Below are 15,197 nucleotides of genomic sequence, written 5' to 3'. Positions count from 1 at the left end.
ACTTAAATTTCGCAAAGGTGCAATAAAACACTGTAAATACTTTGTCTGTTTGTTTTTTTTTCCTTTCTTACCCTAAAAACATTTTTACTTAATTTCTTTTTAATTAAGATATTTTTTTTGCGCTACATTGTTGCTGTAATTGTACAAATTTCCCCAAAGCGAGATTAATAAAGGCATTCTATTCTATTCTACTTCATCATGTCGGGCTTTTTTTGGGTTACGTGGAGGCGGAGGGGAGGAGGAGGCAAACCAGTGCGACCTCAGCCAACACCTGGCTAACGGGGCCTTTTGTGACATCACAAGGGGTCTATTTCTCATGTCCTCGCAGAAGCGTTTTAAGGTTTTAAGGACACGCTTTCTAAACAAAGTGGGTGGTTCTGGATGATCCCTGCAACGCGACCCACCCGGCCATTAAGTCTCAGGGTCATTAGTTCTGCTAACGAGTGCAACGTTTCTCCTCTGTAACCTTTTTCAATGAATTCCTTCTCATTATTCTGAGTCTGCTGTTAAACAACACGTTGCCCCAGCTGCTTTTCTTCTCTCATCCTTCTCGTCCATCTGCCGTTGTTTTGTTTTTGTTGGTTTGTTTTTTGTTTTTTTCAGTCGTCCATCTGCCTCGGCTTGACCTGCCTGGCCACGCCCACCCGTGCGTCACTGCTCAGGGCTCATCTTTTTTCCTCTGGAAAACGATGAGCATTACCGCTTCACCCACGTGAGAATGGTACTTTCAGCGACAACAACAACAATAATGTATATTTTAAGAAATTATAAAAACATGTACCACATAATTGTGAATGACTTTTGATTCAATTTGATTCACTGCGAATTTAATGCTGTCCAAAGATGAATCTTTGTCCAAAGCGATGAATGGTGAACAGTGACTTTCAAGTGGCTCAGAGTGCAGGAGGAAATTATTTTTACGAAATAATAATAACACTTTTTCTGAGCTCGAACCAGAAGTGAACGTCGTGAAACCCCGTCAACCACCTGTTGCCTGAAAACAATATAGCATTGCTTCCCCCTGCTGGCCATGGTCATGCATTACATATAGACGCCAGAAAATTCCGTCGCAAATCACAGGCTTCCATATGACGACTATATCCATATCCATGTTTTTACATGCGTACATATATACATACATACACATCTGCATCATAATTTCTGAGATAGTTACAATTAAAAATGTATCCTACTGCTACTACTACTACTACTACTACTACTACTAATAATAATAATAATAATAATAATAATAATAATAATAATCATCATCATCATCATCATCATCATCATCATCATCATCATCATCATTATCATTATCATCGTCATCGTCATTGTCATTGTCATTGTTATTGTCATCATCATCATCATCATCATCATTTATTGAATTGCACCAAATTTTGCATTGTTATACAAAACAAAAAAATGTTTTGTATCATTTCTTCATTGTTCCTGCTGACATTCTGTGTTGCGCCAACTTTAAATGTACTTAGTTGGAAAGAGTCTTTTCTGGAACGAGGCAGCGGTTGATGCACGAGCTCTGCTGCAGCTGACGATCCCAGACTGACTCAGGTCCAGGAACAGGGAACGTTTTCCACACACACACACACACACACACACACACACACACACACACACACACACACACACACACACACACACACACACACACACGTGTTGCATGACTCAGATCAAACAACAGTCGCTGTGACACAACCGCAGCACTCTGCTGGAAGCTGAAAGTGCAGAAATAACATCACACACACACATACAGACACAGGCACACACACACACAGGCACACACACACACACACACGAAAGCTGCTGATGGAGGTTAAATCCTTGCACGGCGTCACTGGCAGGCGGTGGCTGAGTGGTTGGTGGGTGTGGCCTCTGACATGCCACAGCGCCCACTCACTGATGACGCCCCTGCCCCCTCCCCCTCACTCACTCGCTCAAACACACTATTTGTCTGGGCCCCCCGCCCCTCCAGCTTTATATAGTCCAGGTTTCGCAGCAGCAGGAAGGTGAACTTCTCTGTTGCTGTTCCTCCGTCTGGACCGTCAGGCTGCAGCGGGATCATCGCCGGAGATAGAAAAAATAAATAAATCTTTCTGATAATCCGCACGTTCTTCCAGCCAGCGAGTGAGGATGATGATGTTGCTGCCGCTGCTCGTGTGTGTGGCCGTCCAGCAGTGTTGGGGAGAACTTCCTGTGGACGAGGTCATCATCGCCAGTGAGTCCCCGAACAAAACTGGGTGTCGTGTGTGATGATTTACTGCACGATTTACTGCGTCCTCGTAGCTTCAGAAACCTTCTTTCGTTCATTAGATCTTTGTTAATGATGTGATACATATATCGACTACCAGTCAACAGTTTGGACACACCCTAGGAATTTAATGTCATTTCTCTCATGGCTATTGACATTGCAGTGTCTTACTGAAGGCATCAAAACTACGAATGAACACACATGGAATTATATATTATAAACAAAAGTGCAAAATAACTCAAACACGTTTTATATTTAAATTCTTCAAAATAGCCACCTTTCATATTGCATATATCTTGCACATATATTTACATTTGTATATGTCTTCAGTATCTATCTGCAGTGTAAAAAGTTGTAAAGATTAAAAAAAAAAAAAAAAAAATGCATGAGAAGGTGTGTCCAAACGTTGGACTGGTAGTATATATAATATACAGATATATTCATATATTATATAAAGTGTAATATTCTGACATCTTGTCACGTCCTAAAATCCAGATATAAGACAGAGTTTTATATATTTATATATATATATATGTATACATATATATATATATATATATGTATATATATATATATATATATATATATATATATATATATATATATATATATATATATATATATATATATATATATATACAAATAAACAAAAACACTTTATTTTCTCTTTTAAATCTTTTCTTTGAGTTCACTGGTGAAACATTCAAACCGTGTTGGAGATTGTTTACTTCGGCCTTGTTCAAACCGTGTGTGAGTCGTGTAGGCATTTCTCCCCTCCTGCCTCCTGGAGGAGGTCCCGCTCTGGGCGGGCACCCGGAAAAACAGACTTCAGCAGTCGGGACAGAAGTTTGGAGGCTGTGCAGTTTCCATCCTGTGCTGCTGGATGGTGCTGGGTGTTTCCTGGATGCGTTTGCCAACTGTGGAGAAAAGAGGCTGAAGCTGAATACATAAAGTAGTGGAAAGAAATTCGACAACATTAAGGCTTTGTTGGGTCTTCCACATGTTTGGAAGGAGACAAAAAAAGAGGCTGTCTCAGTGGGGGCAGAGCCAAAACCGGTCTGGGTATGAGCGGTATCAGTGCCGCCGCCCCCTATGACATCACAGGGGGCAGGTTTCCAGGAAAGAAAAGTGTTTGGGGTGATTTTGGACACAGAATAATTCTGATTTAGATGAAAACTTAAGTTCACTGAAAAAGTTAAATTATATGAAGTCAAAATATATTAAAACAATATATAAAATAGATTCGTATTCAGATTGACTTTAATTGTCATTTAAATGCACTGTTCAGGGACATACATGTGAAAAACTGATGCACAGAAGCTCCAATACAAAAAAAAACACCAAGACCTAAAAAATGCTCAAGATAATAACAATAAAAAATTATAATAAAACAAAGTGCAAAGTGCAGAGAGTTATATATAGCACATTCACTGTCATTTAGCAGTCCATAAAAATACTAGATATATAAAATGAAATTAAAATAAATCTAAATACATTTAATTTAATTATTACAAAATTTGTTACCGTCTAAATGATTTTCTGGATCGTTGTCCTCCGGAGTCTCAGAGCCGCTCTCTGACCTGTGTTGCCCTCAGGGAAGGTCCCTCTGCTGGGCGCCTGGTCTGAGATCAGTCCGGACCAGGCCGACGTGCAGGAGGCGGCCCGCCACGCCGTGGAGACCTTCAACACCAACCACAAGGGCAGGAAGACCTTCAAGCTGCTGTCGGTCAGCGCCGCCCAGTCTCAGGTTGGGACCTTTGTCCGCCCCCCCCCTCCCCCTCGGAGGAAAAGACAACCCCAGCAGGAATCTACAGGAATCTAAAACTGCCTTTTGATTCTCGTCCAGGTGACCAACGTGATCAACTTCAAGCTGGACGTCATCCTGGGAAAGACGAGCTGTCTGAAGGCGGAGAAGCAGGAGGTGAGCAGCTGCAGCCTGGAGCGGAAGGTCAGTCATCCTAACACTGCTGCTGCTGCTGCTGATTGTTGCACTTGCTGCTGCTCCCTGTTGCTACTGCTTCCCGCTGCTGCTTCCTGTTGCTACTGCTTCCTTCTGCTGCTTCCAGCTCCTGCTGCTTCTAATGCTTGTTGCTGCCCCCTGCTACTTCCTCCTCCTGCTGTTGCTTCTGCTGCTTCCAGCTGCCTGCTGCTACTGCTTCTTGTGGCTTCCTCCTGCTGCACGCAACTGACTCTTCTTTTTTGTCTCCACAGCAGCTCAAGTGTCACTTTGTCGTGACCTTTGACCCCCGAAATGACAAACACCAGCTGCAGAGCCAGGAATGCACAAAACTCACCAAGAAGAAGATTTGAGCCTCGATTTATTTTGATCCGGCTCATGAAAAAAAACGCAAAAAAAACCCCAAAGTGCGACCCTGACGTTGTGTTTTCATGATGGCGACAATGTCACGGGTCATATTGATGGATAAGATAAAAATAAAAAACGTCAGTTGGAAAAGGTGACGTGTAAGTTGTGTTTTTATTCATTTTCCATGACAAACGTTTTTGATGTTTTTGTTAAATATTCTTTATTGAATCAGAAAAGAGAAGGAGTGAAGGTTTTGAGGCTCCACAGCAGAAGATCAAAGACAGAATATCAGCCGATTTAAGTTTTTCATTACATGTTTTTTTTTAAATATATATATATATATATATATTTTTTTTTTTTTTTTTTTTTTTTTTTTTGACAAAGTCAGCCAATTTAATTTCCTTGGTAAAGTCACCATAATCTTTATTTTTTTTCAATCTTGAATTCAATAAAACACTCTTCATTTGCTTCCTTTTAAACATCTGAAACAAAACACAGACAGACAGAAGGTTATTACAGCCACACACACACTCAGTGCCTGGCGGTTGAGGTCTCCTGCACTCACCGCAGCCGTACAGCTTATTGACTCTCAGCAAGTCGATGTCGGACATGTCGTCCCTCTGGCCAATCTCCACCGAGGGGTCCGGGATGGGCGTGATGGTTTCTTGTCCGTGATTGACGGTGAAATACGTCCTGATTGAATTAAAAAAGAAAAGAATAGCAAAAAAAATAAATGATGACCAAACTCAGACCTCCAGCGCCACCGAGATGAGGAGGAGGAGAATGGGCTGGGGGGACAGTACCTTCCGTAGTGCATAACTGAGGTGTAGTCGTAGGGCGTGTCCAGGTTGTCGGTGTCCTTCTTGTTGAAGTCGTGGGCCTTAGCTGCAGAATCAGAGCGAACATGTTGCTATATTTATTTGTATATGTTTTTAGCACTTTAGTGTTCAGAACCATCAGAAACCAACTAGCGACAAATCGAATGACTTCTTCTGCGCCTCTCTGAGACTTTTGGTGACGTATTTGTCTCTCCTCCCATGTTTCTCCTTTCTCATTTGGCCTTACAGTGTCTGTTAGGACGATATTCAAGATTCAAGCTCGTTGGATGTGCAGCGAAATGTAAAACACGCGCATGAGCAATTACGACAAATTGACAAACATAACGTAATTTAGCGGCTGCAAGCGACTTTTAGGACTTTTAGGACCAACCAGTAGATGCCTTTCCTTCCTGCCCGCTGATGTCAGGAAGCAGGGAACCGCTGGGAGGAACCGGATCGGTTTCTCAACACCAAGGACAACAACAACAACAACAACAAGATAAAAGCCTCGGGTCGGAGCCTCTCATGACGGGCGGCCTGGTGAGACTTTAGACCTGTCAACCCTCAGCAGAAGTTCACCTTCGGGGACATTCTCCCAGTTGATGCGGACGTGCTCGTCACGGTCACTCCTGTTGTGCTCATGGTGGAAGCCCAGCGCGTGCAGCAACTCGTGCTGGATGATGCCGCGGTCCATGCAGCCGTAGACGGACAGCGAGAGCAGCTGCTGCCCGCCGTTCCGGCCCACCGTCGACCAGCACCTGGGGGATGGAGACGACCTTCAGACCGGTGGTGTAGTCCAGTTTATTCTAGTGGCTAAACTCTGATCCCCCCCGCCCCCCTCCCTGTCTCGTACGCAACTGTCCAGCAACAGCTGCTCTGCCCACTCACTCACCCCATTTTGCTCTCGATTTTGAGGTAGTCCCGCTGTCCAATGTAAGGAACGAAGCGAACACAGGTCTTCTGGTGGAAGACATCCATGGCGTCAAAGATCAACTTTCTCTCGCTCTCATCTGGGGATTTGGAGGGTGGAGGGAGAGGGGTTATTTGCTTGTGCTAGCAATTAGCATTTATGATACTCGCGTTTAACGAGCAACTGTGACTGATATCTACCCACACGAAGAGTCAGTATATGTATTTAAAAAAATGCAATATCGATCCATCCATCTATGTATCTATTACATATATACATCATCTATCTATCTAATGATCAATCAATCAATCAATCAATCAATCAATCAATCAAGATATCAATAAATCTATCTGTCTATCTATCTATGGATCTCGGTATATCTATCTATTATATATCTATTGTCTATCTATCCAATGATCTATTCACTCTAGCTATGTATCTATCTACCTATCTATCTATTATATATACCATCTATCTATCTATCTATCTATCTATCTATCTATCTTCACCAGCACAGCTTGCAGCAGATAAACAGGTCAGAAGGTCCTCACAGAAGTAGCTGCTGAGGCTGTAGGGCACCTTCACCAGGCCGTCGGACTTTTTCCACTTGCAGTTGCCATTCGAGCACTTGATGGCGTTCCTCTCCCTGGACAGAACCACGTCTCCCTCCACCAGGGGTTGACTGACGTCTGTGAGGGAGGCAACAGGCGGCCGTTATTGCTTGTCGTAGTCACGCTGAGCCACCAGGCCAATAAAGAAGAGAAAAATTACTTTCGTTGGCCTTCAAGATTTTTGAGGTCATGTCCAAAGCTTCCGGCACGGAATCTGAAAGTGAGAGAAGATTCACAGGAGTCAGCAGAGTGGCCTGAGCAGTCCAACCTTCTGGAGAAATGGACCACGTATTACCTTGCTCAGGTGGCTGCACCTTTAGAAAGAGAGACAGAGAGACAGAGAGAGATTCAGAGAGAGTGACACAGAGAGACAGAAGGAAGTCATGAAAAACCTCAAGGAGACCCTTAAGACCTTCTGGTGGTGGACTAGGAGGAAGTCTATTATCACTTCCACCCGGAGACCTACTGGTCCTGGTGGACCAGGAGGATCTCCATCGCCACCACCTGGAGACCTGCTAGTTGAGACCTTAACTAGAGACCTGGTAAAGACCTGGAACAGGTCTCCAGGTCTCCTGCCCACAGAACTCAGACCTGCTGGACAGAAGAGGGCTCTCACCTTGGCCTGCAAGGAGGTGGCCACTAAGAGGACAAAGACGGCGTCAAAAGTCTTCATGGTCATCGGGGGGTCTGCTGGAAATGCTGTCGGGACCGTTCCTCAGCAGCTGCGTTTTTATAGAGCGGCGGCGGCGCCGGGCGGAACCGTAAACAGTTTTACTGAGAATGCAGAAAACCCTAAAAACAAACGACAAAACAAAGAGATAAGCGCTCACACACACACAGAGGAAACTCCCCAAACGCTAACACCTCAGCAGATCCAGCAGCCAACCAATCACAGAGCTGCCACACTGATGACAATGTAACATCTCGGACGTCCCTCCTGGGAAACAATGCAGGGACCAGAAACTAATAAGCAAGTTTCCTGTACTTATCATTATTGTTGGTGTCAAAAGTAGGAAATGACTCAGAGTCTGAACAGCACTTTAAAAAAAACAAAAAACAAAACAACCACTACCACATAAGAAGAATGTTCACCTTGGAGGCTGTTTCCGAAGATATTCACAGTCGAAAAAGTGGACACTCTAACCAACCTTTTGAAGGGCTTTTTCCATCGGCTGAGACAGAGGTCAGGGGTCAGAGTTCACTGGCCCAGAGGTTTATTTAAAATAAAAAAAATAAAAATGTATAGCTGGGGAGCCTGTCATAGCTGCGAGCTGGTTGGTCGACCAAGGTTACATGGCACTTGGCAACAAAAAATAAATAAATAAAATAAAATAAAAACAAAACCTAAGTGCCGGCTGACATTTGCTGTTTTTTTTGCTTGTGTCGCCGGAAAATCACACTCACTCACTCGCTCGCATGCCCATTCTCTCCATCCCTCCTTCCATCCCTCCCTCACCGCTGCTGAGGTCACCAGCTCCAATACACAACTGGTGAGTCACACACACACGAGAGGAAGTGCAGCCCAGACAGATCTGGCCACAAAAACACCAGGAGGAAAAAAGAATAAAAATGTGAACCTTTTTTTTGCTAGAAAAAAAAAGGAAAAGAAAAAAAAACACGTGTGACTTTCAGCTGTGCCACTGGTTTGGCTGTTACCTCAGGGGTGATGTCACTTCCTGTAGCCACTCCTTCCCCCGTCTCTCACCCCCACCCACTCCCTTTGTGCCAACCTGCTGGATGGAGTCACTGAGCCGACAGGTGAAAAGGTATTAATCACTTTATTTAAAAACATATTTTTTCCACACAAGTTTTTTTATTTACAGCTGCGTCTCGTCATTTGCGAGTCACAAAAAGAGAACTTTGAATAAAAACAAAAAAACTGTCTCATTTTCACTTTTGAAAAAAGGGCACCAGGACAAACAGATGGACAAACAGATGGACAGACAGACAGACAAACAGGCAGACAGACAGAGCTCTGGAAAAAAAAAAATATTTAGATGCAGCGCCCCCCGGTGGGCTGGTCAGACGCTGGTCTCAATGTGAGAAGATGTCTTGTGGTTCAGCATGTGGGACAGGAGCCGGTGCTGGTGCTGGTATCTGACAAAGACACACACACACACACACACACACACACACACACACACACACAGAGTTGGGAAGTAACCAAGTACAAATACTTTCTTACCGTACTTCAGTCAATTTTTCAGGTACCCGTGCTTCTTACATTGGAAAGCTAAGCATGCTGGTTACTCATCTTTCAAAGGTTAGGACTAAGTATTTTTTTTACAGTATCCACACTTTTACTTAAGTACAGATTGTGAATACTCTTGCCGACTCACACACACACACACACACACACACACACACACAGCTGCTGGATCACTGACTTGCCAGTGATCCTCTGGATCTCACGGTTCTCTTCCTCTTGCAGCTTCAGGAGGAACTGTTCCAGGATGGGGAACTCCAGGTTGAGGTACTGCGCCACCTAGAGGATAAAAAAAAACACAGCAACACTGCGGGATCAATAATTGTGCTAGATGGGCTCGGCCTTGGTGTTGGTGCCACCCTCGCTGTAGGATGAACCCAGTCAGAGCCCTCTACTGGACAATTAAATGTACTGCATCACCATCGTGTGTGTGTCTGTGTGTGTGTGTGTGTGTGGGGTTGGTGGAGGAGGGACTCACGTCGTTGCTGACCTCCTCCTCGTCCCCGTCCATCAGGAAGATCTTCATGATGTCCTCCGAGGGGCCCTGCAGGATGCGCTCCCACAGCGGCAGCTCGCTGTCACTCAGCTTCCTCTTCTCTGCACCGTGACACACACACACATATCATGAGCATCAGCGCCCCCTAGCTGCTACTGGCGGTGTTGGTAGTGAACACACTGACCTCCGCTCTGGTGGACGCAGTAGAGAGCAAACTCCTGAGGGTCGTTCTCGATCTGTCGGGGGGGGGGGCAGGATAAGTAGGGGGTAGTGGGTGGGAGGGGAATGGGAGATGGGGGGATGAGGGGGAAGAGGTGGAGGAGGAGGTTGGGCAGATTTAATATGATGTGCAAACATCAGATCCTCCTGGAATAGAAGGATTCCTCGGTGATTACTGAGGTCGACCCGACCGCCTCGCGTCAAAATGAAAGAACATGGCTGGTTTTGCATCGGCGGCGAGCTGGTCATGTGACCATGCCGGGGCGCCGCCGCCAACCGCTGCTAAAGATCCTGGCTCCGCAGCAGCTCTCATGTGGTTTCCCCTCTCTGGCTCGCTGGAGATGACAGGCTGCGTTATTTACGTCTTGATTTAGATCCGCCGGGTTTGCCGCCACCGCGTGTAATTTTAGCCTCTCACTGGCCGCGTGTGAAGATGGGCGGAGCCAGCGGGGGCGTGGGGAGGAGGTACGGGCCCCCACCAGTCAAAAAGTTTGCCCACCCCTGCTCGATACCAACAGAAACATTGTAACCAGTTTTCAACAGTCCGAAGTTATGGCTCCTCCCACTTATTGATCAAAAAGTAATTTTTAGCATTTTTGCAACCAGCTCAGGCGCCCCATGCCCCCACACCATCCCCCTCCCCTGCTGGCCAAAGGACACAATTACAGGTCGGCCTCTTTTTTTTTTTTTTTTGGAAACTAGAGGCTCTGCCCACCTCCTTCGACAGCCAATGGCTCAGCTCTACCGGGTGTGCTTCTCACATTCCGATTGGCCCGAAGCAGCTCACCTTGAACTTGTTGAGCAGCTGCACGATCACCTGATCCGTCGTCATTCGGCTGGAGATGCGAACCTTGGTGGAGGCGCCGAAGGACGGCGTGAAGATGGACGTCTGCGGGTGGGGGAGGGAGGAGCAGAGAGGTGAGAGGAGGGCGGGGCAGAGAGTGGAAGGGGGCGTGGCCTCAGCCTGGGGGTGCGGCGGAGTGGGACCTGCCTTGTAGTTGTAGAAGTGTCCGTTGATAGAGAAGCGGTGCTGGCGCTCCCTCTCCCGCTGGGCTTGCGACTTGCCCCGGCCGCCCCGCCTCCTCTTGACCAATGAGGCGTCGCTCATGCAGCGAATGAGGTTGGACTCCGCCTCCAGCTCCGGCTTCAGCTGCCGCGGCGGCCTCAGGGTTGCGCTCTCGTACACGGGGGGACCTTTGTTATAAAAAATCCAAAAGAGGAGGGAGGAGGAGTTTGAATGTGACTGCTGGGGCTGTTGTGACGTCATCCGGGGAGGGGGAGGTTTGGGTAGTGAACGGGGGTGGGGTCGGACCTGGCAGCGGGCTGGTGAGCACCGCCTCCTCCGGGGTCTCCTTCATCTCGTCGATGTGGTGCAGGTCCGTGTACTCCCGCCACCGCGTCATGCCCCTGCAGGGGACAGACAGGAAGTGATGTCACAGAGGGCCACGACCATTGGGCTGTATAGAAAGATGGGTGGAGCTCCCGGATTAAAAAAAAAAAAAAAAAAGGCATTCTATTATTTGGCCAGCAGGGGGTGCAAAAGCTGGTTGCAAAAGAAACACACTGAAGATGACTGGCTGTCAAGAAAATGGGAGTCATAAACTCACACCTTTACAAAGTGGTTACAATGTTTCTATTGGTCTGAATCGCTGGTGGGTAAAAAAACAAATAAATAAGGAATCAGCTAATCAATCTCTAAGGTCTCGTTCTGAAGTGAAACTGGTCATGAAGTTGTGGGAGATGGAGATGGAGATGAAGATGAAGATGAGGATGAGGATGAAGATGAGGATGAGGATGAAGATGAAGATGAAGATGAAGATAACGATGAAGATGAAGGCGAGGATGAAGACAAGGATGAGGATGAAGACGAGGATGAAGATGACGACGAAGATGAAAATGAAGATGAAGATGAAGATTAAGATGAAGACGAGGAACCTCTTGTGGTCCAGCAGGCTGACGGGGCTCTGGGGTCCTGGCGGAAGCGTCTGCTTCTCGTCCTGCATCTTGAGCCTGATTGGCCGCCAGACCCCCCATGACACATTCAGGTAGCCCTCCACCAACACCTGGCCCTCGCCATCCTGCACTCCGCACACACACACACACACACACACACACAGAAGGAGGGTCAGGACAAACAGGAAGTACTTCAGAGTTTTGTTTTTTCAAACAGCTCCGAACTTCATCAGCTACCACAGGTACAACAGAAGCACTACAGGACTACTACATTAGTACTACAGGGGTAATACAGGAGTACAAACAAAATTACAACAACAGTACTACAGAAGTACTATAGAAGTACTAGAGGAGTGCTATTGCCCCCTGCTGGCCCACCTGAGAGAAGGTGAGGTGCAACTGAGTCTGGTCCTTCAGGAAGCAGTTGTAGGTCGTCAGCAGCGACAGGAACTCGGCTCTGGAGCAGGAAGCACAAAAGGTGGGCGGGACCGACAACATCAACAATGAAGACAACGACAACAACAAGGCAGTGGGGCGCGGGGATGGGGACTCACCTGGACAGGGTCCGGCCCTCACCTGCCTGGATCAGCTGGACGGTGAGAGCCTCGCTCATCTCCTCCACAGGGGGCAGCAGAGCTGGAAAAGGAGATGGTTGAGCAGGTGGAGCTGGTGGAAGAGATGGAGGAGGAGATGAAGGAGATGGAAGAGACGGAAAGAGCTGGAGGAGAGAGAGGGTGAATATGAGGAGATGGTAGAGCTGGAGGAGGAGATAAAGAAGCTGAAGGAGGAGATGGTGGAGCTGGAGGAGTTGGAGGAGTAGATGAAGGACATGGAGGAGGTGGAGGAGGAGATGGGAGGAGATGGAGGAGCAGATGTAGGAGATGGAAGGATATAAAGGAGGAGCTGCAAGAGCTGGAGGAGGAGATGGTGGAGCTGGAGGAGCCGGAGCAGCTATTGACTTCCTGGGTGACCCTGCTGGGAGGCCAGTCCTCAGCGAGTCACCTCCTGTAGCTCCTTCTCCTCTTCCTCTCTCGCTCTCTCTCTCTCTCTCTCAAACTGTCCTCACTTTATCCCACCCCTCTCTCTCTCTCTCTGTCACTCTCTCCCTGATCGTCTCTCATCCTGCTGTAATGACAGAGTTGAACTGCAGCAGCAGCAGTGATGACAGAGCAGAGCAGTGGCTCCTCGCTGGATTCGTCCACGTGGCTCCTTGTTTTCACTCTTCCTGCAATATTTTTTTCCACCCCGCCCCACCCCCATCTCTCTCACTCTGTCTCTCTCTCTCCCTCCCTCTCTCTGCCTCGGCCTGCCGGCGGGTAGGAGGCATGTCAACTATTCGTCAGGACGTCGTACCTGCAGCCGCTCCCACTTCCTGCTTCTGTCTGCAACGCCTCTTGAAGCAACAAGGTGGTAAAAGTATTCAGACTCTGTACACGAGCAAAAGTATGGGGAAAGATACTCTGGTAACAGTAAAAAGTACTCATTCAACTCCTTTACTCAAGTAAAGGTAAAGGTTCTGGAATGCACTCAACACATCAAACACTGTTATTGAGCGTTTAAGCGATTCATAACAGCAACCAATGTTAATTTCTACATTTTTATTTTCATTTTGTACTGAAAACGTTAAACTTTTATCTTGAACGTCACAGTTAAAATATGTTAAGTTCAGTCACAAAGTATTTGTACTTTGCTACTTCCCACCTACTTTGCTACTTCCCACCTCAAACAAACCGATTTAACGATGAGATTTTCTAAAGAGCTTCGGGGCAGCAGTTGAGCTCGCTGGTTCTCGCTGGTTCTCACTCAGAGGGAAAGGGGAAAACATTTGTCCATTGTTCCTACCTGTTGTGAGTCCCTGCGGTGTCTCTCAGGTGTGTTTGTGTGCGGTTGGCCTGCGGTCTGTAAGAGTGAAATCACGCACACACACCCACAGACACACACCCAAAATCAATGTCATTTTTGCTGATCAGACCTCCTTCAGGTCTGAGCCTGCAGCCTCCAATGGTTCCCGGCGGCGCATGTCTGTGTGTTTGTGTGTGTGTGTGTGTGTTTCAGCAGCAAGTGAAGGCAGATTCGACACAGTCAAAAAATCGGTCACCGGCTCAAATTGGTTGCAGACACCAGGAGTCTCTTTCTTTCTGTCTTTTTCCTTCTGTTTTTCTTTCTTTTCCCTCTGAATCATTTTCTCTCCGTCCGCTGTTAAAAATAAAACCCTTTTATTTTTTTCATTCCAACAAACACGGTTGACCGACTAGTTTCTCTCTCTCTCTCTCTCTCTCTCTCTCTCTCACACACACATCTCTACAGTGCGACGCCTGGCGGGGCTTCAGGTGTTCAGAAGGGGGCGCTGGTGATGGAAGGAAGAAGCAGGAAGCTCCACCCCTCCCTGCTGCCTTTGTCTGGGTCGACACACACACACACACACACACACACCTCTAATGTACAGTCTACATCAGGTGATTGACCTCCAGGTGGAAGCCCGTCATCTTTCACCAACACTCGTCTTGTGTGTAGTTGTCACACCTGGTAGATTAGGTGACTTCTTCTTCTTCTTTTGTTGAAAAAAGCTCTTCAAAACCTTAGTTTCCCCTTAACTACAATCAACTGAGTTCAAGTTTAAAACTGGAAGAACTCACCGTGTGAGCAGGAAGTGAAAATAATCTCTCCTACCTGCCTGCTGCTGCTGCTGCTGTTTTATTCTTCTTAACGCTGATTCACTGCATGTCTTCTGCCCGTTTGTGTGTGTGTGTGTATGCGTGTGGTCCAGAGTACAGTGTACCACGTGGTTCGCGGAGCGGCGTCTGTGTCGCAGCAGCACCTGGTTAATGATTGGAGAACATGTTGAGACAGCGTGGAGAGGAGGGAGGGGCTGGGCGTGTGCTGGGCGCGCGCGCTTTGTGTGTATGTTCGAGAGAGAGAGAGAGAGAGAGAGAGAGAGAGAGAGAGAGAGAGAGAGAGAGAGAGAGAGAGAGAGAGAGAGTGTGTCTATTTCTGGACTGAGCGAGTTCCGTGTGGAGTTGAAACGCGCAGTTCTTCTTTCTGCCAGCAGATGGCGGCAGAGCAGCAGGACAAAGTGCCGTGCGAAAAACGGTAAAAAATTAAAAAATAAAATAAAATTCATCGTCATCGTCATCATCATCACCATCATCATGTCATTACCGTTATCATCATCGTCATCATCATCGTCATCATCGTCATCATCATCATCACCACCATTATCATCATCATCATCACCAGCATCATCAGTACTATCGTCTTCATCATCATCATCATGACCACCATCACCACCGTCATCTTCATCATCATGGAGAAGCTCGTCTCACTCTACAATAGTTTGGGGGCAGAGTCGAGGTCATGTGACATTCCTTTCTTAAAATACACTGCGGACACACAGAGCGGCCGGCGACAGGTGG

The 15,197-nt window shown here is 46.9% G+C and overlaps 3 protein-coding genes across 8 annotated transcripts; 1 reads left to right on the top strand and 2 right to left on the bottom strand.

The window, feature by feature from the left end:
• The first annotated feature begins 1,988 nt into the window (after positions 1-1,988).
• LOC142890196 (cystatin) lies at positions 1,989-4,723 on the top strand. 2 transcript variants are annotated; one of them, XM_076029063.1, is made up of 4 exons: positions 1,989-2,233; positions 3,862-4,013; positions 4,113-4,187; positions 4,478-4,723. In XM_076029063.1, the coding sequence occupies exons 1-4, from the start codon at positions 2,149-2,151 to the stop codon at positions 4,574-4,576; spliced, it is 411 nt and encodes a 136-aa protein (XP_075885178.1). In that variant the 5' UTR covers positions 1,989-2,148; the 3' UTR covers positions 4,577-4,723. The 2 variants fall into 2 exon arrangements, with proteins under 2 accessions (XP_075885178.1, XP_075885177.1); XM_076029062.1 differs by having other exon boundaries at positions 1,991-2,233; positions 4,113-4,214.
• Positions 4,724-7,658, bottom strand: LOC142890195 (hatching enzyme 1.2-like). Its single transcript, XM_076029061.1, has 9 exons — positions 7,527-7,658; positions 7,206-7,224; positions 7,071-7,124; positions 6,851-6,988; positions 6,282-6,399; positions 5,969-6,147; positions 5,375-5,456; positions 5,137-5,264; positions 4,724-5,053 (listed from the first exon to the last, which is right to left on the bottom strand). The coding sequence occupies exons 1-9, from the start codon at positions 7,587-7,589 to the stop codon at positions 5,046-5,048; spliced, it is 789 nt and encodes a 262-aa protein (XP_075885176.1). The 5' UTR covers positions 7,590-7,658; the 3' UTR covers positions 4,724-5,045.
• A 1,011-nt stretch (positions 7,659-8,669) lies between these two features.
• rassf6 (Ras association domain family member 6) lies at positions 8,670-14,602 on the bottom strand. Of its 5 annotated transcripts, XM_076029058.1 has the most exons (13): positions 14,455-14,602; positions 13,627-13,683; positions 12,702-12,717; positions 12,339-12,488; positions 12,163-12,241; positions 11,767-11,909; positions 11,144-11,238; positions 10,823-11,025; positions 10,619-10,720; positions 9,797-9,848; positions 9,595-9,713; positions 9,298-9,395; positions 8,670-9,007 (listed from the first exon to the last, which is right to left on the bottom strand). In XM_076029058.1, exons 4-13 carry the CDS (start codon positions 12,395-12,397, stop codon positions 8,932-8,934), a joined length of 1,026 nt encoding a protein of 341 aa, XP_075885173.1. In that variant the 5' UTR covers positions 12,398-12,488; positions 12,702-12,717; positions 13,627-13,683; positions 14,455-14,602; the 3' UTR covers positions 8,670-8,931. The 5 variants fall into 5 exon arrangements, with proteins under 5 accessions (XP_075885173.1, XP_075885171.1, XP_075885170.1 ...); XM_076029056.1 differs by having other exon boundaries at positions 12,339-12,717; XM_076029055.1 differs by lacking the exon at positions 12,702-12,717 and having other exon boundaries at positions 12,339-12,450; positions 14,455-14,601.
• Between the last annotated feature and the right edge of the window lie 595 nt (positions 14,603-15,197).

The sequence above is a fragment of the Nelusetta ayraudi genome, unplaced genomic scaffold (genome assembly GCF_046127955.1).
Source record: "Nelusetta ayraudi isolate G7.1 ecotype Tasmania unplaced genomic scaffold, CSIRO-AGI_Nayr_v1 ptg000026l, whole genome shotgun sequence".
In the NCBI taxonomy this organism is placed as follows: Eukaryota; Metazoa; Chordata; class Actinopteri; order Tetraodontiformes; family Monacanthidae; genus Nelusetta; species Nelusetta ayraudi.
The sequence above is the reverse complement of the archived record's forward strand: the minus strand, read 5'-3'. Positions and strand labels throughout refer to the sequence as shown.